At 41.8% G+C, this 24,502-nt stretch overlaps 1 protein-coding gene across 4 annotated transcripts in view; it reads right to left on the bottom strand.

Annotated features, from left to right (window-relative positions):
* Gpd2 (glycerol-3-phosphate dehydrogenase 2) overlaps positions 1-24,502 on the bottom strand; it is a 142,754-nt gene that overhangs the window by 30,558 nt on the left and 87,694 nt on the right. For all 4 annotated transcript variants that reach the window (XM_059260482.1, XM_059260479.1, XM_059260480.1 and 1 more), the window contains exons 7-8: positions 2,025-2,189; positions 674-818 (exon numbers count right to left, since the gene is read on the bottom strand). In XM_059260482.1, the coding sequence (XP_059116465.1) occupies positions 674-818; positions 2,025-2,189 (310 nt within the window). The remainder of the gene's footprint in view (positions 1-673; positions 819-2,024; positions 2,190-24,502) is intronic.

The raw sequence follows: 24,502 nt of genomic DNA, 5'->3' as shown, positions 1-24,502 counted from the left end.
ATAGAGGTTCTGGGGGGGAAAAAAAAAAAAAAAAAAAGCTAAAAACAGAAACAGATCTACCATATGACCTAACTATACCATGCCTGCATAGTTACCAAAAGACTCCAAGGCAACAACATGGGACAGATGCTTGCACATCAATGCTACTGTCATACTATTCTCAATAGTTAAATAGGAAACCAATCAAGGTGTCCCAACAACAGAGGAAAAGTGGTGTATACACACAATGGAGTTTCTTTTTCATCCTAAAGAAGGATAAAGTCACGTTGTTTACAGGAAGATGGTGTGACTGGACAGAGTCATATTACACCAGGTACACCCGTCTCAGGAGCACAAATATGTGTTTTCTCTCACGTGTTTCCTAGATTTTTATAAAGATCTCTAAAATCATTTATGTACATACAACATGAAAGAAGACGTCAAAAGAGACGGGGAGGGGGGGAAAAGAGCAAGCCGGGGGACATGGGAGGAACACGCTCAATGTACAATGAATGCTTGTGAGCAAATGTCCCTCATGTAACAGAACCATAAACCATAAATATATACAATGAAAAAAAATTTAAATAAACCACAGCAAACACTTCAAAAAAATGTTTTAAGAGCATAATAGAAGACATTTAGTGTATGTGAGCCTCTTCCTGAGGTGATGGGAGTCAAAACTGAATGCTGTTACCTGTAGTACCCAGGCATCACAATGTGGACACCTGCACTGGGCTGGCAGATGACGGGAGCATGGTCATCATCCATTTTGCGCACAGAGTCTGTGAAAGGTCCAGTGGCATTGATAACACATTTGGCTTTCACGTCAAACTCCTGCCCTGTGAAGAAAAGCAGCATCAATTACACACTCCATTTGTTCTCTGTTCACCAGTGCTGGATTATTAGTTCATCTATTAACTTAACCTATGCTGAAGTAGAGTGCATACCACACTAAGTGACATGAACATCCAGAGTTATTGAAGGAGCCAAACAAAAGCCTCACTTCTGAGTAAATTTACCCAAAACAAGTCCAAATTTAAAAAAAAAAAAAAGGTAAACCACCTTTTCATTGTGGTTCTCGGTCTATTTATAAAGTGCCTATGATCTGGAGAGTGGAGATGCAGATCAGTGGTAGAGCTCTTGCCTAGTATTTGAAAAGCTGAGTTCAATCCCCAGCACTGGAAAACAAAAACCATATAAAGTGCTAAACACAAAGAAAGTGGGATGAGTTAATGGTTTGTCTTTAAAACCCAAATGCAAAGAGAAAAAGGAGGAAAGGGAGGGAGGGAGACAGGAACTGAAAGGGAGAGCTGGCGAGCTCATGGGATTAAGATGGCTGACACTAAGCTTTGACAACATGAGTTCGATCCTGAGAACCTGCATGATGGAAGGGGAATGACTCCAAAGCTGTCCTCTGACCTCCACATTCAAGCTATGGCATGTGTGTATGAGCATGCATGCGCGCGCGCGCACACGCGCGCGCACACACACACACACACACACACACTACATTTTTTTCAACTAGAAAAAAATAGCCAAATGTTTAACTACATTACTATGAGAAAATACATTTCACAAGTGTTGCTTTTGCTCAAGAAATGATGCAATTTTGCAGCTGCCCTACCCAGTGTTAGCGTAGCGGCAGGAATGGAAATCTTAAGTTATAAGTGATTGACTCGAAGGACACGTAAATGCCCTGCCTGTACCACCTAAGTGATGCTCAAAGACTTGGCACCTTGATTTAATTTTATTAATCACATGTTTCTGTGAGGGAAATGAAATGCATTCACAGCTGTGAGAGTTCTATGGGCATTTATTATTATCCTTATCATTAGTGTTACTATTTAACACAAAAGGGAAAAATTGGCAAGTCCCACAAGGGAAAATTTTCATGTTAAACCAGGCATTGTTGACAATAAAGAATATAATTAATATGATTGAAGTCTGCCTTCACTGAAAGTAAAGTGACAGAAAAATCCTAATTCAGTCATTATGGAGGCACAGCAAAATGCTAAGAAATGCCTCCCTCGTGGCCCCTGGCGTACCTGTGAGGACGTCCTTGCAGCGTGCACCACTCACACGCTCTTTCCCAGTTACGGGGTCTGTCTTCTTGAGCAAACTCGTCACCTCCATGTAATTGGCTGTGGCAGCCCCGTACCTGGCAGCAGTGAGGGCGATGGCCAGGTTCATCCGTGCGTCATTGTGCTGTCCTGCAGCGGAGAGAAGCACGGGGGAGGAACAGGAGTCACCTCGAGCCACGGACTGGTGGTACAGAAGTGTGTCACAACAGATATGTCACATCTGTCCCTGTCACCTGGGATCTACGTGATGGCTGGGCAGCTCTACAGGGCACCATCTGGAAATATGTGGCCTTCCTTGGGCGACATGTACCTGCTTCTCCAGCAAGTGCACTTTGTGTAGGATTGAAAGGACGAGATTAGTCCTTTCCTATAAAGCCGACTTCAATTATCTGAAAGTTCTTAGCTTATTTCTCAAATAAGTAATTATTCCCTCCATGTGGGAACATATGTATGTGTCAGACTTTTTCTAATACAGAGAAGCCATAAACATGGAAGCGAAGCAATTCAAAACCTTGGAATATCTGACACTCCAACTGGTGTTGATGAACAATTTTTTATGAGTGCATGCCTATCTAATATTCAAACTCAAGACTTTCCTCTTCCATAGAGAATCTCAGTATTCCATAAAAGGATTTCTCTTGCTTTGAATTTTGATCAGGGCTCCTTAAAAATGTAACATTTTTTTAATAGCACATAAAAGGTAAGAAATTAAGCAGGGCAAAATTTAATTACAGAACAATTCCTACCTGTGTTGTTAGAGATTTATTGCTGAAAAATCCTAGTTAAAGCAAACTAAGGGGGAAGAGATGATTAATCACTTTAAAATACTGGCATCACTGGAGACTTTTCCTATTTATTATTGCCAGTGGAGTTAACGCTGACCAGGAAGAATTACTCTGCATCGCAGGGCCAGGTTCTCTGTGCCCTGAATAATTAATTATCCAGGGATAGATGTATTGAATCAGAGTTCAAATTCCCACACGTCGGGATCAGTTCTATCAAGATAATACTGATACAGGGATGAATCTGTAATGGATATTGTTGTTGATTTATGCCACCAGCATACCAAACATGTAGTATAAATGGTTTATGTAAAGTTTCTTCCTTGTGATTCAGTCTGGGAGCCCTGCACGAGTCATCTGTTCCTGGGAAAAGGGCAAAGTTATAAAGAGAGAATCGATGACTGAGGATCCTGCAGCCCCTCCCCACAAACATCTTATTCAAAAACTGCCTGAAGAATGCCAGCCTGGAAGAAACTCTCCTCCTGAGTACACGCACTGTAAGGGAAGAATGGGTATTAAGGCCTGATGCGCAAAATGTTTATTGTTCTGGAATGGCTTTATCCAAAACTGTGCCATTTATTACCCTTCAAATATTACACTGGGTTTTACTGTATCAAAAAACTTACAGACTGACAGTCCAAGAAGAAAAACTGACAGCAGCATAAGTGAAGCGGGAATTGGGAAAACATGCAGAACCTATTACCTTCACCTCAGCATGACCCTAAAGCGGCCTAAAACAGTCCAGTTTAAGAAGCCAACCTTGATTAACGTGAGTTCTTTAAAACCAGAATAAGCTGCGCAAAAGCTAGATGAATACACACAACCCAAGAAATGAAATAGCATCTCACTGTACACTTGCGTCCTCTCTGGGGTCAAGAGATGACAAGAACGCTGGGCACGGTGGCGCACATTTTTAACCCCAGCACTCAGCAGGCCAAGGCAGGTGGATCTCTGTGAGTTTGAGGACAGCCAGGGCTACATAAAGACTGTCTCAAAATAAAATAGAAATTAATAGAAAATAGGATCCACCCCATGGACCTTTCCGGTGATTTAAGTGTTTATCAGTGGACTGCCTAACTGACTCCCTGGCACAGGTATGCATTTGGTAGCACAAGAAAGCCAAGCCATCGACATGTCACAAGGGAACTCATTGGCTCAGCCACTTTTGCCTCAGCACGGAAAGTGGACGGACTACTTTAAACTCTACATGCAGGCAGACAGAACTTCCGGTTCCCACACTGTGGATCAGACAGCTGTACAGGCACCTTGCTTTTCTGAGTTCTAACTCAAAAACTGTAACTTCTCATTTTCCTCCAATGTCTTTTTCAGCTCTGACCTCCACGTCCAACTTAAAGGCACCATCTCTTTCCCCTCTGCCTCCTCCCTGCAGCCGCTGGGATTTACACTTGGCTTGCCTGTTGCTTTCTTCCAAACTCAAAGAGAATTGTCCCCGAACCTTGAAGGCAGCATCAAAACAATGCATTCCTGAGTTTTCAGGGCAAACCACCAACACCACCATCAACACCGGCTCCAAGCCGACTTTGATAGCATCCACTTTTCTTTACTTCATTTTATAAGCAGTAAGAGTATGTTATAGAAGCATTGCTTGCATTGGGGCACATTAAGCATCAATTCCTTCCATGTGAAGAAATGCCTCCTTAATTAGCTTCTAAATCCCAGTACAATTTAAGGTATAGACATCCTGCAACTGAAAGCAGTTGAAAGGGTGGAAATACACCCCCTTGCTCCTAATCCTTCCACAGCCCTTCAGTCCCTAGCCAGACCCTGCCTTGATTCAGGGTTGTCATTTAGTGAAGGACCACTTCAGGATACAATACTGGACCACCACAGTCCTACCCCTATTATCCTTATAATCTTGAATTGCCAGAATTATCTGCAGCTACCTGATATCCAGGCCTTCTTGTCTTTGCCCTGCTTATTACTCTTCCAGTTGGGTACCATTCTGGAAGTTCCAGGAAACCATCCTAGGATCCAATTCCTGTATCTCCTCATCAAGTCCCCCCTTATCCACATCTTGTCCCCTCAAAGGAAATTGTGCACGCTTTCTCTTAGCCCAGCATTATGTCTTACATGTACCTTTTCCACAGTCTTTCTGATACTGTATTCACCCATATCTCATCAACTGCTTTTTTTTTTTTTGGGTGGGGGTGGGGAGCTCCAAGACAGGGTCTCACTAGGAAGCTCTGGCTGTCCTGGAACTCACGCTGTAGACCAGGCTGGCCCCAAACTCACAGAGATCAACCTGTGCCACTGTGGCCCAGCTAACTCTTACTTAAAAAAAACAAACAAACCACATGCCTTTTTTATGAGCTAAGCACTGAGACAAATGAAGGGAATATAATGGGGAAGACAGAAGGCAGGCTGCCCAGCTGGAACTGACCCTCCATTGCAATGACTGGGTCCCCCTCCTGCTCCAGAGCATAGCAGGGAGGCCTATGTTTATCCCTCCCCACTTCCCTCCCTCAGAACAACACAAATATCCAATAAAATGGTATTAAATTTTCAGAAGCTGGTAAGTGATAGCTAGACATTTGAGGGCAATAGAAAAGCCAGCAACATATAAAATCTCAGCTCAACCCCAAACTAACCAGCCCCGAATAAACAGGAAATGAAGGAGCAATGCTTATGAGCGTGTGCCTAAGGACTAGCTCACATGTTGCCCTTGTTCTGTGGAGAAGCACACACAGCTGTGATTAGCTCCTAAGAGCTAAGGAGCACAGAAGTGACTTCTCTCTAAGGCAGGCAGCTCCTGTCTCCACCGGAAATACTGTGTCCAGGCATTGCCTTCATCACTTTCCTCTCAGCACTCAGAGCAAAGCTCCTCTATTCACCTCAACTTGCCCTTCACCCGGAGACACCGATGCCTGCAGTGAGCACTTCTTGAGGTGTGATACATGTTCATTATTTGCAACGACATCGCCCCTCTCTGTTTCCTGACATTTTGAAAAGTATCTCTGTGTGTCCTGTAATTTTTTTTTCTAGATAAAGAAGGTTTTGGCAACACTGCCAATCATGACACCAGGATGGGATAGCCCAAAATGCCCGCCCAATCGATCTGCTCACGAAGTTTAGATTTCCCCAACCCACTTCCTCCGAAGCAGGCACCCTCGCCCGTTTCACTCAGCAGCATTACCTTGGCACCCACACAAGGGCCCAGACGGCAACTGCGCAAATCTGTTTCCTGCTCTGTTCTCGTTTGCACTTGAAATCTTACATATGTGCACACACTAAGCTTACAACCGAAGGACAGAAGCACAGAACAGAGGGGACCTGTCCAAAGACAGCGGCACGAGACGTACCCACCAAACAGAATACAGGTTGCTGGGGTAGACTTTGTGTAACTCCCAGCGGCCTCCACGGAAGGGTGGGAAGTCTTGTAACAGGAACACATGGGAGCATGTGTACTTTGGGGTGAACCATCTAAAAGACAGGCTTTGCACAAAAACTCTTCACACACACGAATCCCAGAACTAAAGTCTGGCAACTAAGTTAAAGGACAAACAGCTGAGAAAGAGGGGGGAAAGGAAGGGGGGAGGAGGGGAAGGACAGGGGAGGGGAGGGAGAGACAGAAAGTGACAGAGGGAAGGAAGAAGGAAGAAAATCACGGAATGCATAAAGGACATGAAGAATAACTAAATATGAAAAATGGGAAAGGTAGCAAATGAGCTGGTACAATTCTACAATGCTGTAATGATCCCCTACAATCCCTTTAGTACAGGATACTCTTAAGTGATCCTTGGCTGTGCAAAGACCTATGCATAAACCAGTGTGCCTAACTCCCATGTACTACTATTACAGAAAAGTCTAACTTTTAAGAAAAACAATTTATTAAAATAACACCTGTCATGATTTCATCATCAAACTGCCAGTTTGCAATTAAGAGAATTTCCTCCCATCATCCTATGCCCTGACCTGAGTCTGACACAATCATTTTGATGAGCAAAGGGGGTCAGGTGCCTGCCAGAAAGAATATCTTCTCCTAAAGCCTTAGCCCCATTTCCAACAAAATCCTCACAGCAAGCTTCATTGTCTCAGGCTGCCGGTGTCACGGTGACCTCTCCAGCAGCTTCCCCTTTCCAGTTGGGCTAATGTACAAAAGTCAAGCTAATTTAATGTAGCCATTACATTTAAAACTTAACTTTCTGAAAGGAAGAGTAAAGGGAACTGAGCGAAATAGGTGTGTGTACATGAACGTGTGGAGCTTCTTAACTCCTGCTTTAAGTACATGTGATGAGCACAGTTAAAAAGGAGAAGTGGAAATGAGAACCGTTTCCAAAATCATTTATTGAAAGTGCTTATGGTGTCCAGACTGGTGGAGTCGGGATACACGAAGGGAATAATGCAGAGAGGACACATTACCGGGCACAACTCGGACAACACAATTTCCCAAATCATTTATTGAAAGGGCTTGTGGTGTCCGGACTGGTGGAGTCGGGATACACGGAGGGAATAATGCAGAGAGGACACATTACCGGGCACAGTGCGGAGCAATGCTGAGGTTGGAATTTCTGGGTTGCAACTTTTGAGGACATCACTCACCTGGCTGGAGGAATATGGATAAGGCAATGAACTTGTGTGTGTGTCCTGTGTCCTTTACAGAGAGGCTGGGTACTTCTGAAACTGCACAGCTCATGTGATGGCCTGCTCCTCTCAAGGATTTGCTTCTCATATTTTGTATAAATGTCCAGTAAAAACCAGACAAGCCAAGCATGGTGGCACATTCCTTTAATCCCAGTACATGGGAGGCAGAGGAAGATGAATCTCTGTGAGGCCAGCCTGGTCTATATAGAGAGTTCCAGGCCAGCCAAGGCCACATAATGAGACAAAGTCAAGATAAGAAAAAAGAGAAAAGGGGGAAAAATGCTTCACCAAGGAAATCAAAAAAACAAACAAGAAGAAGAAGAAAAAAAAAAGCAGAAATCATCCTTTTCACTGGTCTAGAAATTTTAATTATGTTTCATTTGTGTAACTGTATAATATATTACAAATACTGTCCCTCTCTTATCACCTTCTTGTAGCCATGACTTTTGTCATAAGTCTTCGGTGTCCCCTTTCACTCCTACTCTGGACTCCACGATGGGAAATTGCTTAGTCAGTGGAATACTAGTAGCCATGGCAAAAGTCCTTCAGAGGACTCTCTGTCAATGCTGTGAAAAGGAAGGACATTCTCAGTGGAGCAGGACCCAGGGGAAGAGTCAAAGTGTGATTCGCCCCAGTGGTCCCAGCCCAGGCCATATCAGCTCTGTCACTCCCCGTCAACACCTACCTCACAAACAGATTCAAGTTTAGCACGGAGCAGAGAGTGACCCAGCCTACCCCAGACAAGAACACAGGCGCCGCCACCCAGACCAACGCCAATGCGTGAGTGGTGAGACTTAAGCAATTAAAGCATTAAGGAAGGGACTGGAGAGATGGCTCAGTGGCTAAGAGTTGGTTAGAGAAGCCGGGTTCAATTCCCAGAATCCATAGGGAAGCTCACAGCCATCTAACTCCAGTTCCATGGGACCTGACACCCTCTTCTGGCCTCCACGGACACTGCACTCTTGTGATACATAAACATACATGCAGACAAACCCTCAAACATATTTAAAAAACAAAAATCTTTTTTTAAAAAAGCAATTGAGGAAGACCACTTATGACCTTCCACCAGTGCTAACCTGCAGTGATACCCAAAGCTTACGCAAAAGCAAAAAAGTACCAGAAATATAGGTCTGGTATCAGTATGACTCAAAAATGTTAGATAGTGCCTACAAAAACACTTTTCTTTTACTGACGCCATAAAGTATTCATCTATATTTTATACGTGTTTACCAGGAATTAAGTTGTCTTTTTTTTTTTTTAAATCATCCCGGGTTGATGTACATTTTTCCAGAAAATGTCTTCTAATATAGACTATAGTCTTGTAATATAAAGTAGAGAAAATCAAAGGCATAACATTCCAAGTTGATGAATTGGAGTAATTTGCTGTCACTTACCCATACTATAGTTCTCAAGAAGGGACACCTGTTAGCACCGAACATGTAATCATTTTTATTATTTAATACAAAGGTACAATTAAATGCAGGCACAGGATGTGACCCGCATCATAATTCTGCCTGGCCTTTCTCTTCACAATATCTTTTTCATTATCCGAGGCCTTTTGTTCCTCCGTGTTTCTTTTGTCTCCCCCTAAGTTCTCGAATAAGCTATTTACAGTGTGAATAATTAGCAATCAGGGTGGATCTGGGGTCTTTGGCCCCGTGTAAAGGAAACATTGTCAAATGCCTGAACATGACATGCTGAAGTAAAGTTTCTCTACCCCCAGGACTTTTCCTTTCTTGAAAAAAGTTTTAAATGAATCTAATGAGGAGTGGGTTTTCTACTTCTCAGACACTTCGGAATCTAACTAGAGTAACAAAATGAAACTTCATTTAAAATGCAAACAACAGAATGCTTTGGGTATTCATTAGCTATTTTCGTACAAAAATGTTCTATACATTAGTGTACAATGAACACTCCCCGTGCCTGCCTACTTGAGGACAATCCATTCTCTCCAGCACAAGCCAGAGCAGTTCTTTTAAAACTGGTTTTCCTTCTTTCTTCCTTCTTTCCTTTCATTACTTCTTAGGAGACCAAAAGTGGAAAGATCAATATGACAAAAATTAGTTGAAATGAGTTTGGAGAGTCAAAAGGCGGGAGACTGTTTAAGAAGCCATACAATTAGGAAGCCTCACAGCCCTGCTTTACTCTTCCTGGGTCACAAAGCACAGGAAACGGATTGGCGGGCCTGGAAGGCCTGCTTCTCATGGAGAAGATCTACCTTCACTGAGCTGCCGTCCAGACAGTGAGGCCGCAGCCAGCATAGAGTCGGCGCCCAGGAAAACTGAACTGAAGATTTTTAAGATTCATTCTTTCTGTGGCTATTCATTCAACAGCTACTCCCTCTGTGCCGGGTACCCAAGCATCATTTGTGGAAACAGAAATCAAAAAGGTCGGTTGATCCAATTGCCCTCCTGGACTTTGAGCTAGGGAGTAAACTCAAAGTCTTGTCATGCTCCCAGGCTCCTCGTATCAGAGCAAACTTCCTTTCTTACCCCTTAAAATGCGACCAAACCCAGTGCTCCAGACATATCAACTCTTCTCTCCTAAATCTGGGGCAGACTTGAAAAGTTTCTTTCACGGGGAACGTGTGTTCAATGTCAAAGCCTGTCTCTACAGACCAACTCCTGAGTCACTGCAGCAAAGTCAGGTGGAAGCCCTTGACAAAGAGGACTCCAATGCACCAGCACAATCAAGGATGTTCTTCCTTCCCAGGTGTAATCCTAGCTCTCTAGGAACCTCACCAGAAAACTCATTTACAGTTACAGCTATGTCCTAAACCCCTTGGGCAATACTTAGGGATTCCAGATTCTACCTTATCTGATTATAATCCCACCCAAGGCCCCTTTAGAGCTGCCGCTACCATCTAATTTATCAGAAGAGAGGAAAGGGGGCGGAGGAGATGACTCCATGGGTATGGTCCTTGCTTTATAGCCATGAGGTCCAGATTCCCAGCACCCATGTAAATACTGGGTGGGCTTGACAGACTAGCATCTGTGCAGGGGAGGTAGAGACAGGGTCCATGAAACAAGAGAGCTGGTTAACTAGCTCAACCAAAGAACTCTCTGTTCAAGTGAGACCCTGGTTCCACGTAAAAGTTGGAGAAAGGTCAAGGAAGACACCCAGAGTTACTTGCACCTGCTGACATGTGTGCCTACACACATGTGAACACCCATGCACACACAACACACACATGGAAGAGAGAGAAAAGAGAGGAGTTTCCTAGCAGTCCTTAGTGTACCTTGACAGCCAGTGCTACACACAGTGAGATGTGTGTTTCAAACACGAATTATGGTTATTGTCAAAAATGCTTTTAAAAAACCAATGTTTTTCCCTTTTAAATGGTTCAGCAAGTAAAGGTGCTTGCTGCCAAGCCTGATGACCTGAGTTCAATCCCTGGGCTCACGAGATGGAAAGCAAGGACCGACTCCTCAGAGTTGTGCTCTGACCTGCACGTGTGTATCAGGGCCTGTGGGTGTCCACACACACAAACTAAACAGTTTTACTGGTCATCAGGCTGGCAAATGCCCCCTCGATCAAATGTGCAGCAGCCCGTCTCTAAATCTCTGAAGTCCACTTCCCTATTAGTTGCTTTTCTATCTTTACTTCCCTTTCGCTACGACTGACACGTGGATTTTTTTTAAATAAACAAGAAGATGTAAGAATGGATTTGAACCTAGAGGAAAATGAGACCAATATACTGACAGAGCAGTAGATTGCTTCAAAATACTAAACTTATCAAATCTTCATCCAGGGCTCTTCACTTTCTCTTAAGAAAAAAAAAGAAAAACAAGCAGGAAATTCTGCCAGTTTTTACAGAGGAAATCAACACTAGCTATAAAACATGGTATCCTGGGCTAAAATGGGTAAGCTGAGTTACAGCCCTTTAAACAGCCATTGGCAGCAGGCAGTTGCCTGGTACTTGTGGGGCTTCTTGGGCTGGCTTCCTAGTGTCCACCTGGTTCCCTGTCTCATCTCTCAGCCTTGCCAAGAGGCTCTCTTCCCACAGAAGAAAGGTCAGCTTCCAGCCTTGTTCCCTAGTCACAGGACATCTCCACTGAGTGTTGGAGATTAGTTAAAAAAGCAGTGGCTGCTCAGTGGCAGGGCTGTCTGTTTTCTAACTGCAACAGTGACGGACAGGCCAGCAGCTAAGTGCACCTGGGAACTTGCCACAGTGAAGAGAGTACAGATCCCGGGACAGGCCTTTGCGACTTCCCAGCATTTCCTTTGCTATGGGGCTCTTCCTAAGAAAATCTCTTTTGCATGCCAGGCACAGTGGGTCAAAACCATAATCCTAGCATTGTGGATGACAACGCATGAGAATAGCAAATTCAAAGCCAATCCAGGCTACATAGTGAGAAAAGTCAAGAAAATGCTAGAAGAAAGGTTTAGACATAGTGGTGCATGCCTTTAATCCCAGGACTCAGGAGACAGAGGCAGGTAGGTCTATGAGTTTGACGCCAACCTGGTCTATACAGAGTTCTAAGACAGCCAGGGCTATATAGACAGAACCTGTCTGAAAAGATCACAAAAAAGGAGGAACAGGAAGAGGAGGAGGAAGGGGCGGAGAAGAGGGAGGGAGAGGGAAAAGGAAATTCCTTTTCTCTTAATGTTTTCTGCATGTCACTAAACTGCCAAGTCATATTATCTATCTGTACCTCAGCTTTCTTACACGCCTGCCACAGAGTAGGCTCAGATGACTTTTCTGACATGGCCCAGCTCTACTTTTTTGTTAAAATGTCTATTCCCAAATTTAACATAAACCAACTAAAAAACTAGCAATTCTAGAACAAGCCAAAAGAATTCCTCTTATGTAACTAAACCACCTTTCATCACAGGACAGGCCAACGTGAATGAACTCCTTCACTAAAGCATACCCATCCTCTTTATTTGTCTGAATACTTTTTTTGCAAAATGCAGGAACAGCCAACCCCAGGGGTGACTCAGGAGTGTGACCTACATAATAAACACATGGAATCCCACACTAAGGACTAGCCAGGGAATTCTGCATGCAAGCAGCCTTCTGAGAACCTTTATCTGTTTTGTCCCGAGACAGTTTCTTATCAGATTTCTCTCTCTAATCTCAGAAGATTCCACCCCTTATCGGGTTGTTATCAAGTCATTCTGACCAGGGCCAAGGGTCCAGATTATTTGAAAAGCCTGTTTACCAAGAGCAGACATCCGCCGGGGAGAGCAAGCCTGAAAACTGTCCATGCCTGGTCGGGACCCTGCCCATCACCAGGCTCATATCCTTCCTCGATCTTTTTTTAATCTGTAAAATAAGGCTAATAGGAACTTCTCTGTCCATCTACTAAGTCTCTAAATTGACCAAATTCAGAACACATGAAAAAATTATAAGTATGAAACTACCACAGTCAACAAAGACTGCATTCTATTAAGTTGACCTTATCTCTCCTTTTACATAATGTTCAAATGAAAAGTATTCTGCCTCCACCTCCCAAGTGCTACCAACCAATTTGCGAGATGCTGAGATGAACCCAGGGCTGTGTATATGTCAGGGAAAAAAAAAATGCAAACAAAAAACTACCAACTCAACTACATCTCAGCCCTCTGTCTGAACCTTTACTGACAAAACGCTGATCTTAATTTGATTATTATCATAGGTTTGATTTCTGGCCTTTCTTTTTGAACAGCAACCTGAGTCATTGATCTCATGGGATGTTTAGCTTCTCAGAAGAATGAGTAAGGGGAAGAACTCTATGCCCTACCACCACTCAGGAGTGTGTCTTTGGCGAGAAGGGAGGTGTTGAGGTTTTGTTTCTTGTTTGTTTGGTTCGTTAAAAGTAATCAATTTACAGACTGTGAGTTGTTCTAATGTCAATCAACTTCCCATAGCCTGATCATGGGAGAGAAATGGAGAATCAGGTATTCTGGGCCTTTACCAATACTCATGTTCAGACAAAAACAGTGCATAGATGAAAATATTGTGAAATTCAGCTTAATTTCACTCCCTGCTAATAACAGAATATCTGAATTGTCTTCGAGACAAAAAGACATGGCGTTTATGTACAACACAGTTAACAAGGAAAGGGTATCAATATTGTAACTATGTACATCAAATAATGTGCCAAATTCCATAGTCATATATTAAAATAAATATGTTGATGAAAATAATGTAAACATGTAATATAGAACTTCCCCCTTTGGGATGGCAGGAGGGGAAAATAACTACATATGTAATCAATACTCCCCCGGACTGGAGAAAAAACATTTCCAATACTCTACAGCTTGGAATTTACACTCAATAATTATGTGAGGTTACAAAGGAAATAATTCAATAAATAAGCTGGGGCTTTTTTTTCAGATAAACTATTACATAAATTACAATAAAACAATATCATAAGCAGTTCTTGCTTAAAATGCTGGCACAAGCCTATAACCCTAATTTCTGGAAGCTGAGACAGCAGGATTGGACATTTCAGACCAATGGAGGGTACCCAGCAGAACCTTGCCTCAAGGGGAAAAAAAACCAAAATACTCCAAATAGCTCTTTCAAAAAAGAAAAGGAAAGAAAGAAAGAAAGAAAGAAAGAAAGAAAGAAAGAAAGAAAGAAAGAAAGAAAGAAAGGAAGAAAGAAAGGCATTCAGCGAATGTTAAAAATGTTCCCTTTATCTATGAAGTAGCAATAGGTAATGAGACTCAAGTTAAAAATATATATATATATATATATATATATATATATATATATATACCCAAAACTAGCACCTTACACTTCTAAACACTTAACTATAATTTATAAAATGAGTTACAAATTTGAGATATTATACAACTCCACATCAAATTAAAAACATATTTATTAGTTCACTCTCAACTTTTAAGTACAAAGCTGGGACATACTACCCTTACCAATGTTTTCACTTTCATTTTATAATAAAAAAGTAAAAAGAATCAAGTATTATGTGTCTGTGTGTAGGGCTTCTTGCCCGGGTACCTGGCAGTTCTCAAGGCCTCTCTGGAGATGCTGCTTATTGTTAAAAAACAATCTTATTAGTTCCTAGGACAGTCAAGGTGACCTTCCCCTCTTGTCATTCTTGGCACTCTTCCACCTGCAGGCTCGGCTCCACGGCCAACCTTCATCACACCTGACAGTGTACAAGGAACCCCCACCTACCCAAAGCTATCATACGCCCACAAACTGTTGTTTCCCTTCAAACCGCAGGGGTTCAGTGATCCCTACAGCTGTAGTCAGTCCACCATAACTACCAAACATATATCTCCCTGCCTCAATTCCCTCCATGTTCCTAGGGACTAGAACTCTGCCTCAATGTTCCCCATGTTCCCATGGACTAGAACCCTGTCCCAGCTCATTTGCCTGGAGCCTGGACATCCTGCCTAGTCTTTCTCCCAAAGACTGGCCTCTCACCAATTGAAAGGATTACCTGGTGTGTCCTACACAGGCCCCTCCTCCTGAAGAAAGCTGCATACCATCGTTCATCTGATTCCACTGCAAAGACTATTGTCCTGGCCAGAGCCATACACTGATGAGCAGGGTGGACACAAAGTTGCCATGTCAGCTGGAACAGGCGGCTGTCACTCAAAGCTCCTCACCATGGAAGGCTGCTCAGAGCCCAGACGGACATTAAACCCATGTGCTGACTCACTTCTCTAATTCTACCCACCTGCCTTCAGAGCCCTGTCCTCCAATGCTGTCAAAATTTGTCCACATTTTAAGGACAAGAACCTTGGTCACGGAACTTTAGAAATGGTTTCAAGGTCAAGAGTGCTGGCTACTCTGGCAGAGGACTTAAGTTTGGTTCCCAGCAGCCACACCAGGTGGCTCACAATCACCTATAAGCCAATGGGACTCTAGTGGATCTGATGCCTTCTTCTAGCTTCTGCAGATACCCACACACACAAGGTACACACTCAGACACACACATGCATATAAATAAAGATAAAATGAAACAAATGTCTAAAAAAAGAACCTTGTTAGTTGACATTGCCAAGGCTTAGTGCTGCCCCAAAGGGCTGTGTAAGTAAATTCCGTGAATTGCTCATCATCGATAGGGAATACGAAAAAAGTACCTTATCTACTCTTTGTCGGCAACATAGCTCAGTTTACAGATTCAAAGTCAAATTACTCTGTGGACTCTTAATTCACCTGGTCACAAATAAAATTTACATGTCAAAATGTTGAATTCTAATTAAAAACTTAAGCATAACAGACGATACTAGACTATTCACCTTAAGGAGAGAGCAAAATTATAATATATTACACCATTAAAATGCAACTTAAAATACAGCATATTAGTCTTCGACAAACTTCTGAGGAGCACTGCACAAAGATGCTTTTGTGAAATGCTCTCGACAGCACTTTGATGTGACCGTATGTTCATTAAAAGGAAGTATTACTACTTACATACATAAGGTACATAATGAATTCAGTATGTGCCTAGAGTTGGCTAATGCCATTAAAGCACAAGCCAAAAGCACAGACTATAAATCAAAATGCAATTTGTCAAAGTTAGATCTTAATATGATACAGGTTAAAAATAAATAAATAAACTACCAATGTCACGCTCTGGGATTGGTGAGGAGAGCTGAGCCCAAACTGCGACCAGGTTGCAACTGACATGCCTTTGTTCTATCTATAGCTTTGGCTATTCCTCTCCTTCTTCCACCTGGATAAGTACAAAATTAGCATGCACCAGGCATTCTTCTCTCTCCAGGGGGTTTATATCACTAATACTGCTCTAAAGACTACTATTCTTTCCAAAATGCTGACATAAACCAGTTGGGCAATCACAGATTTTTTTCCTTATTGAAGTTTTAAAGATCTAGATTATTCTTAAAACAGAACTTCGAAACACTTGACATTACTTTATTCATTCACTCTCATACTGTAGATTTAAAGAGACCAGCAAGAGTAGACTTAGAAACAAAGAGGCAAACCACAAAGACAACTACCAATCAAATCTAAATAAGAAAATCTAGGTAGTGGACACCGGAGTTTTGACAGAAATGTAAGCAAAGAGCACACTAGACCATGACTTACATCTTCTTGTCCCATTTTCTTCAGTTCTCTTTCTACACCAGGGTGCCTTTAGAGCAGCATGAGTCTCTTCAAAGATATCAGTCCCCTAAACTGGTTTCCTACATGCCTATCAAACAGTGCTTCTATTCTCTGGATCCCAACTGGCAAAATGACATACCTTCCCTGTGATCCAAGCCCTCTATGCTACCCCATGCCTCTGTTCGCCATCTTCTCAAACTCCACAAACAAAATTGATAGTCATATAAAAAAGCAAGAATATTATCATGTCTAGAGAATATAAAGTGCACAGTATTTCAAGTTACTATGCAAAAATGTGCTTCCAATATAGTCATACCAATACTCCAAAACTAATACAGTAAAGCCATTACTGAAGAATAGAGTATAGAATTAAACAAAAGAAAACCTTAGAAAGTATTGATAATAGCTACGCTAACCATATAGAAATTCTTTAGTATGCATATAGTCTTTGAGTCTGGTTATTTTTTGGTGTGTGATTTTATTTTTTTTTTTTTTAGCAAGATTTTTATAATAAAGCTTTGTTTCTCTTTTGGTTTTTTTTTTTGGTTTTTTGAGACAGGGTTTCTCTGTGTGACAGCCCTGGCTGTCCTGGAACTCACTCTGTAGATCAGGCTGGCCTTAACCTCACAGAGATCCTTCTGCCTCTGCCTCCCAAGTGCTGCGATTAATGGCATGCGCCACCACTGCCTGACTTACAATAAAGTTTTAATGAAAGAATTTTTTAAGCAAGAAAATACAGTATTAATACTTTGGAATTCACATAGATGTATCAATGATTCAATGTAAACTAGACTCAAGGACAAACATCTGGATTCAGAATCACATGTCAACATTCAATCAATTTTTTTCCCCAAGTGTCATACCAGAAAGTTTAGTGATAGTCAAGTGAAAATGAGTTTCTCTGTCTCTAGACTTCCCATAAACTTCCGAAGGGCTGGGGTAATAGGGGTGAAAACATCGAACCTGAGGCACAGATGACATGGTTACGGGCAAAAAGACCACACAGTGAGGCACAGGCTGGTTATTAGCCTGGCAACATAGAGAGCTGCAGCTGCAGCGGCAGAAGCCGGACTGAAGGTCAAATGCTGCTTTGACGGCAGTCAACATTTCTCTAGAGCTCACTCAGCTTGTGCATCCGGGGGAGGGAAACTCATTCACCTTTGTATGACTTCCCTTTAACTCACTAACTAAATATATAACAAAGAACAGCACAATTGTACAAAGTGCTCTTTGGGATATGATGATACGGAATCTTCTACAAGATGCCCGCTCTACTCTGGGCACGAAGGAATGTGAAAGCAATCTGAGTGAGGGTACAGCCTCCCTCCTGGCCTCCTGCCCACCCAGCATTCCTTCCTTTAGTCCTTTAGTCCTTCTGGGGAAGGTGAGGACAACTTGAAAAGGTGAGGTAACAGGTTCAGAGGCCTTCCTGGAGGACAGATTCTCTGCCTGCTGCAAAGCACTGTAGCTTTATAGATCGTGAGTTAGTTCTAATGCCTGGCTCTGCGGCTTCCTAGACAGTGTATAAATCAAACACAGGCCACAGAAGCCAAGAGGAGTCACTTCTTTCCCAAACCTTTCTTCACTTCTCAATGGCCTTGTTTGTTGGCTGTTGATTAGACTCGGAATTTCCAACTGGATTTCATGGAGTTTGTGGAAAGCACTGCTCAGGGCAAACCCTAAACTAGTGAATAATCTCAAATAAGACCTGCTGGGGTCACAAACCTACCCCATCCCCGATGTCTTGAAAATTTAGGCCTAGTATTTATAAAAATGATGGTGAACATGTCAGAATTCAAAGGGAATTAACATGGGTACACAGTCTGAAATCGAAGGGAAAGAGCATCTACCAAAAGGACCTTTCCCAAGGAGGGTGGAGCCAGAACAGCTGGGAAGGAGAGAATGACCTCACAGACTGGTAGATGACCCCTGGCACAGGGGACCCTCAGCTGCAACTTGGGTATGGTTAAGAGCTGGTGGAACTGAGAGCCACAGAAACAAAAAGGGGAAAAAGTAAGTCTAAATTAAAATTTATGGGATAAATTAATTCTGTTCACATTTGGGTGGGGTAGGAAGCAGACAGGGCCAAGGTTAAATTAAACAGCAAATTAAAATAATTAGACTTTAGTGAGTGAGGTGTTTAATTGCATCTAGGTATTTATATTACTTTAAATATTACTCTAAATTGTATATGTATTTCATTATGCTTGCGTTAATAATGTTTATGCTTAGCTTTTTTAAAATGGTGTCCTCTGCTACTCTAAAATTTGATATAATTGAGTGAAAAAATTTATTTTTTCTGTTTATATTTAAAGAGCATGATGACTTAAATTTTACCCAAAGGTATGATAAGAAAAAATACACTAGAAATTTCTTTTAAACACTGACCTTACTTTAAATACTAGACATACATATTTCATATAACTAGCATATTTGTATGTGTATGGTCATGTGTATGATCTTGCTTTATATAACAGACATATTTCATATAACTAGCATGTTTATATGTATGGTCATGTTATACTAGACATACATATTTCATATAACTAGCAATATTTGCATGTGTACAGTCATGGTTAGTGAACAAAGCTGAGTTTTTAAGAGTAGTTGGTATGTGGTTCATACTTTCTGTGAGTAATCTAACAAGTATTTTACTAAAGTAAAGTATGATCTGAGTAAGTACTACAAGCGGTAATAAAACTGCTTTGAAAATTGGTATCCGGGAATAATAATCTTGTCAGTTCCAGAGTGTGATCTCTCATATTCACGAGGACTATGTCGCAGTGACTCTTCTACAATTTACTTTCTTTAGACTCAGTTTCATTCACTATTATTATCGTGGGGTAAAGAGGATGCATGCCACAGTTCAAGGACGGAGGTCAGAGCACAACTTGGTGGCGTCAGTTCTCTCCTCCTGCCTTCATGTGGGCTCCAGGGATCAAGCCCAGCTACATCATCACTGGGTGGCAAGAGCTTTCACCAAGGGGAGGAGCTGTCTTACTGGCCCCCTCTTTCACAGCTTTCTATTAGGCTTCTAGGGCTTGCTTGTAGAAAGGTAATTAAAACCACAGTGTAGAGTCGTTAATTGAACTAATACTCTTACTATTATTGCTCTTTTGTAGGAGACCAAGTGCATATTACTAATATGGCTTTCTGTTCCACTAAGACAGTTGCTACTCATCCCCAGAACTCCAAAATGGATTGTTTTGTGCCCACCCTGCCTTCTGCCTTTTGCTAAGCATTTTCCTAGAAAACCACAAAGGTTCACTTAGAAAGGCTGCTAGAGCTAACATTACAAGTAGTCAGAACTTGAATACCTCCAGTCCCACCAACAGGTAAGTAGACATTAAACTGTACAATGAAGTTTAAAAAAAAAAAAATCAGTTCCCAAAGGACCAATCCTTACAGTTTCCTGATAATCAATCATTATAGTATCTTATCTTCTATTATGTCTTTAAAATTTAATGTCAAATCTTTCTTTCTTCCCTTCTTTCTAAACGTGCCCTGTACTGTACTTCTGGAGGGGTACTTTGAGATGAACACAACTGGAAATTTACATTAGGTTTTGAAGTGCTGCACCCTGAGCATGGCCCGTACCTGACCATGCATTTTCCCCAAGGTCTCTAAAACAAAAGAGGAAAGCCCCTGAATCTTAAAATCTTAACCTCAAACTACAATTAATTAGCTTCATCTCTAAAAATTTTTAAATGCACTATTATATGATCCATATCAAAAATGGGATTTTTCCAAGAAGTATATAATTTTGTGTATTAGTCTAAGACCAGCCCATCTATTTAAAAGGCTATAATTAGCATGAGCATTGAGTCTGACTAAGGAGATTGGCATTCAGTGCAAGCAGATGATATGAACTAGGTTTTAGCAATTTAAACAAATCAGAGTATATTTTACATAATGATAATAATAGCATTTCAGACTCAAAGACTAATTTTAAGTTTTCTATACAGATAAAACTGGTGGATGTGCCATTTTTATGGCATCCAAAGAAAGGAAACAAGATTCGTTTTCATTTATCAAATGAAAAATAACTCAGCTGTATGGTTTATTGACCTTTATATAACACTGTGTACATGTTGATCTAACCAGCTAACCTGGTTACTGCATATGCTGTGCACGTGTGTACTTGCCTGTACAAGTGCAGTCATCTATGAATTTGAGTCCACAGGCCAGAGGCTGATAATAACTACCTACCACTATCATTCATAATTAAAGGATACATTAAAATTCTAAGACAAAAATAATTACCAGGAGCCTGGGGAGGTGGCTCAGTAGGTAAAACCTTCTTCTATATAAGCACGAGAACCTGAGTGTGAATCCCCAGACCTCACATTAAAAAGCCAGGTATGACCATGAGTGCCTGTGTCTCCAACATGGTGGCAAGCAGACAGGAGGACCACTGGAACTTCCTGGTCACCATTCTCAACACGTCCAGTGAGAGACCCTGTATCAGAAGAATTAGGCAGACAGCAGCAGAGCAGGACATCTTAGTCCTCCTCTGGCCTCCACATGTGCATGTGGGCATGCATACCTGCCCATACATGTGCCCATGCACCACACGTGTACACACACATACACCCACCCAAAATAATTGTTGTCTTTATGAGGAAAGGTAAAATAAGAAAGAAAAATCTCTCCTTGCTTGAATAACTGCTGGCTTTAACTCTTAAGCCTTGTATTTTGTGTAAGTTTAAAATGTAACTTTAAGAAGACATATCTATAACGGTCTAAAGCAAAAATAAAGTGAATTTTGTTAATTCAGTTGGTAGCATAACCACAGTGACGGGAATTATGTGAAGTATCTCTAAAAGAGAATGATTTATTTGTACTCATTGATATATATACCCTAATGACAATAATATAATTGAAAACAAAATTAAATTGTGTTTAACAATGTTTTCTTTGGAAATATGATGGCTGAGATTAAATAAAAACCACACACTTGAATTTTAAAGTTGCATTATATCTAAGAACTCACCATGTGTTTTTTTCTTTGCTCAAAAATTTGCTGAGCCAAAACATAGCCCTAAGAGAGCGGTAACGACAAATACATTGGCAGTAACCAACAGCTCTCTGTTTGGACTTAAGACCCACTCCACAAGAGGAAAATCATGCCTGCTACTGGAAATCTAGCCAACTATCCAGGGTTAATGAAGTCATGGATCATGGAGAAAAATTTACACCACCACCTTACTACCAGCATAATCTCCAAGTACAGTCTAAATATTTGTCATTAATAATTTGACTCACAGCTAAGTGGGTCAAATTCATCTAGGAAACGTCTCTTTGCAACATTGACCATAACACAAGTCCCAATGGATACATGCACAATACAACCCCAGCACATAAGGCTCAGGGACCATCGAAGAGGAAGAGGCAGAAAGATTGTCAGAATTAGGGGCACGGGGAGCTTGTTGTGAGATTGTGTCTCCTAGAAATGTCAGAAACTATAACCATAAACTCTCACCAAAATGGCTGCCTAAGCATTGAACAAGGATGACACGAATAGATGTGCTAACACCGATAGTGGGAAGCTCAGGTAGTTCTACACAAAGAATTACAGGCAACTAAGGAATGCTAAGAGTCTGAGAGACAGTCTTCTGCAGGCCAAAGCACACCAACTGGTTATCCAGTACTAAATGGTCAGCCCTGAAAACATGTGTATAAATAACATTATATAGACTGAGCAATTATTATATGTACTTATGCATTTAGGAATGTGTGTGTGTTTTCTATACAGATAAAACTGGTGGATGTGCGTGCATGTGTGTGCATGTGTGTGCATGCGTGTGCGTGTGTGCATGCATGTGCGCGATTACATGTGAATGCATGCACATATACATTATAAAACAACAATTGATGAAAAAGGACGTGACTTGAAAAAGTGCAAGGAGGGGTATATGGGATGGTTTGGAGGGAGAAAGGGATAAGGGGCAAATGATGTAATTGTATTATAATCTTTAAAGAAAATTACAAGCCAAGCATAGTGGCACATGCCTATAATAGTCCCAGCACTCAGAAGACAGAAGTAGGAGCCAGCATAGACTGCATAGCAAGAGATTATCTCTAAAAGCAAAACAAAACCTAATCTAGACTTTAAAATAAATACCAACCAGCATTAATGAATATCCAGTTGCTGGTGAACATTCCCCACACATTTCTTCCTTGGAGAAATGGCTTCCAAAGATCTCATGAAGGTACCTGTCAACAGGCTTTGTGACCTGAGTTCAAGCCCCAGAATCCTCAAGGTAAAAGTAGAGAACTCATTCCTGCAAGTTTTCCTCTGGCCTCCATGCCACCAGGGCATGCATCCACACACAAAAACAAATAAAATGTTTTGTTTTGTTTTTATAAAAAAGAGGAGCATAGTAAAGTTTCATAATAATCCCAAAATAAATTGACCTAGAGGACAGCACATACATCATGACAGGCCACTAACAGAATATCAGAAATGCTCAGGAGCCGCCTTAAGGAACTGACAGTATTTCTAATAGACTTGTCAAATATGCACACCTAAATGAGTGCACACTGGTAGTCCCTAAAACAATCTCAATACATTTACAAAGACAATGGAAAACTACTTTGCCATTACTTTTGAAAACTCATAAATAAAAGTTAAGAAGCAAAGCAGAATATACTTATATACAAGGTTTCTAAATGAAGCAAATGGTTGAAAGTGGAAAATTATAATTGAGTTAATAAATAAGGAAAAACAGAATTAGGAAAGAACTATTTTAAGATCCCCCAAGCTCTAATGGAATACTGCGATTAGCTAAGCAACGATAGCTGAAGAAGGGTGTGAGGTCCTAACGCTGTGGAGCAGACACACACGCGTGCCCTCCTAGAGCACTTCTGGCCAAACAGTTTGTTTGTGCCTCCTTCAAAGTCGTCAGCAAAGACACTCCTTCTCTACCCACCAAACCCCGCCTCCTACTTTTCTTCCTCTTGTATCATCCTAACCCGCAAATCTGGCTGCCTCTGGGACTCAGTCCAGTTAGCACAGTGTAAAGGGGACACTGTGTGACTCCAAGGCAATGAACTAACTGTCAAGAGAAGTAGTCCTGGGTTTCTGCTTTGGTCCCTCACGTGTTTTTTGAGGTAAGCCAGCTACCAATGAAGATGGGTGACTATCCTGTGAGGAAATCCAGGCTAGCCATACGATGAGAACCATGAAACGGAGTGGATGAGAACACAGAAGAGTGCCCATGCGAGGAGAGTGATGTCAGCCAATGCAGTTACTGCAGTTACTGCAGCCTTCCTCCCCAGGCCCCACACTGAACCGGGAAGACACCTTCGAAAGTCCCCAACCGCAGTGTCTAGCTGTCATACTGTGAATTCAAGATCAGGTGAGATCCACAAGACGACACCCAAGGGCGTTCCAGCCTATGAATGACGACTGTGGTGTCTGTCAAGCCACTGCCTCTGGATGCCGCTTCCTGTCCAGCAACCAGTTCTTGGGACAGGAAATGCAGGGGACACATTAAAGGAAACTATCAAGAGACAAACAAAGGCTAGGGAAATCTAGTGATTTCAAACAAACAAAAAATGGAGGCTGGGAGTGATGCTGTAGGCTTTTGGGGGGGCGGGGCTAGGGGGTTCGAGACAGTTTCTCTGTATAGCTTTGGAGCCTTTCCTGGATCTCACTCTGTAGACCAGGCTGGCCTCAAACTCACAGAGATCCACCTGCCTCTGCCTCCCCAAGTGCTGGGATTAAAGGCGTGAGTCACCACCGCCCAGCTGATGCTACCAGCTTTCAACAGGGGCAGAAGCAGATGAATCTCGGTGAGTTTGAGGCCAGACAGGGCTACATAGTAAGACCCTGTTAAAATAAAAATCAGGAAAAAAAAAACCAAGGGGTGAGGGGAAATTAGATGGCTCAGTGCTGAAGGTCCTTGATGCTAAGCTTGGCCACCTATATTCAGTATATTTTAAACTTCATTTTATTTTATGTATATGAGTGTTTTGCCTGTGTGCATATATGTATGTGCATGTGTGTATGTTTGCAGCACACA

Source organism: Peromyscus eremicus, chromosome 4 (genome assembly GCF_949786415.1).
Source record: "Peromyscus eremicus chromosome 4, PerEre_H2_v1, whole genome shotgun sequence".
NCBI classification, from domain to species: Eukaryota; Metazoa; Chordata; class Mammalia; order Rodentia; family Cricetidae; genus Peromyscus; species Peromyscus eremicus.
The sequence above is the reverse complement of the archived record's forward strand: the minus strand, read 5'-3'. Positions and strand labels throughout refer to the sequence as shown.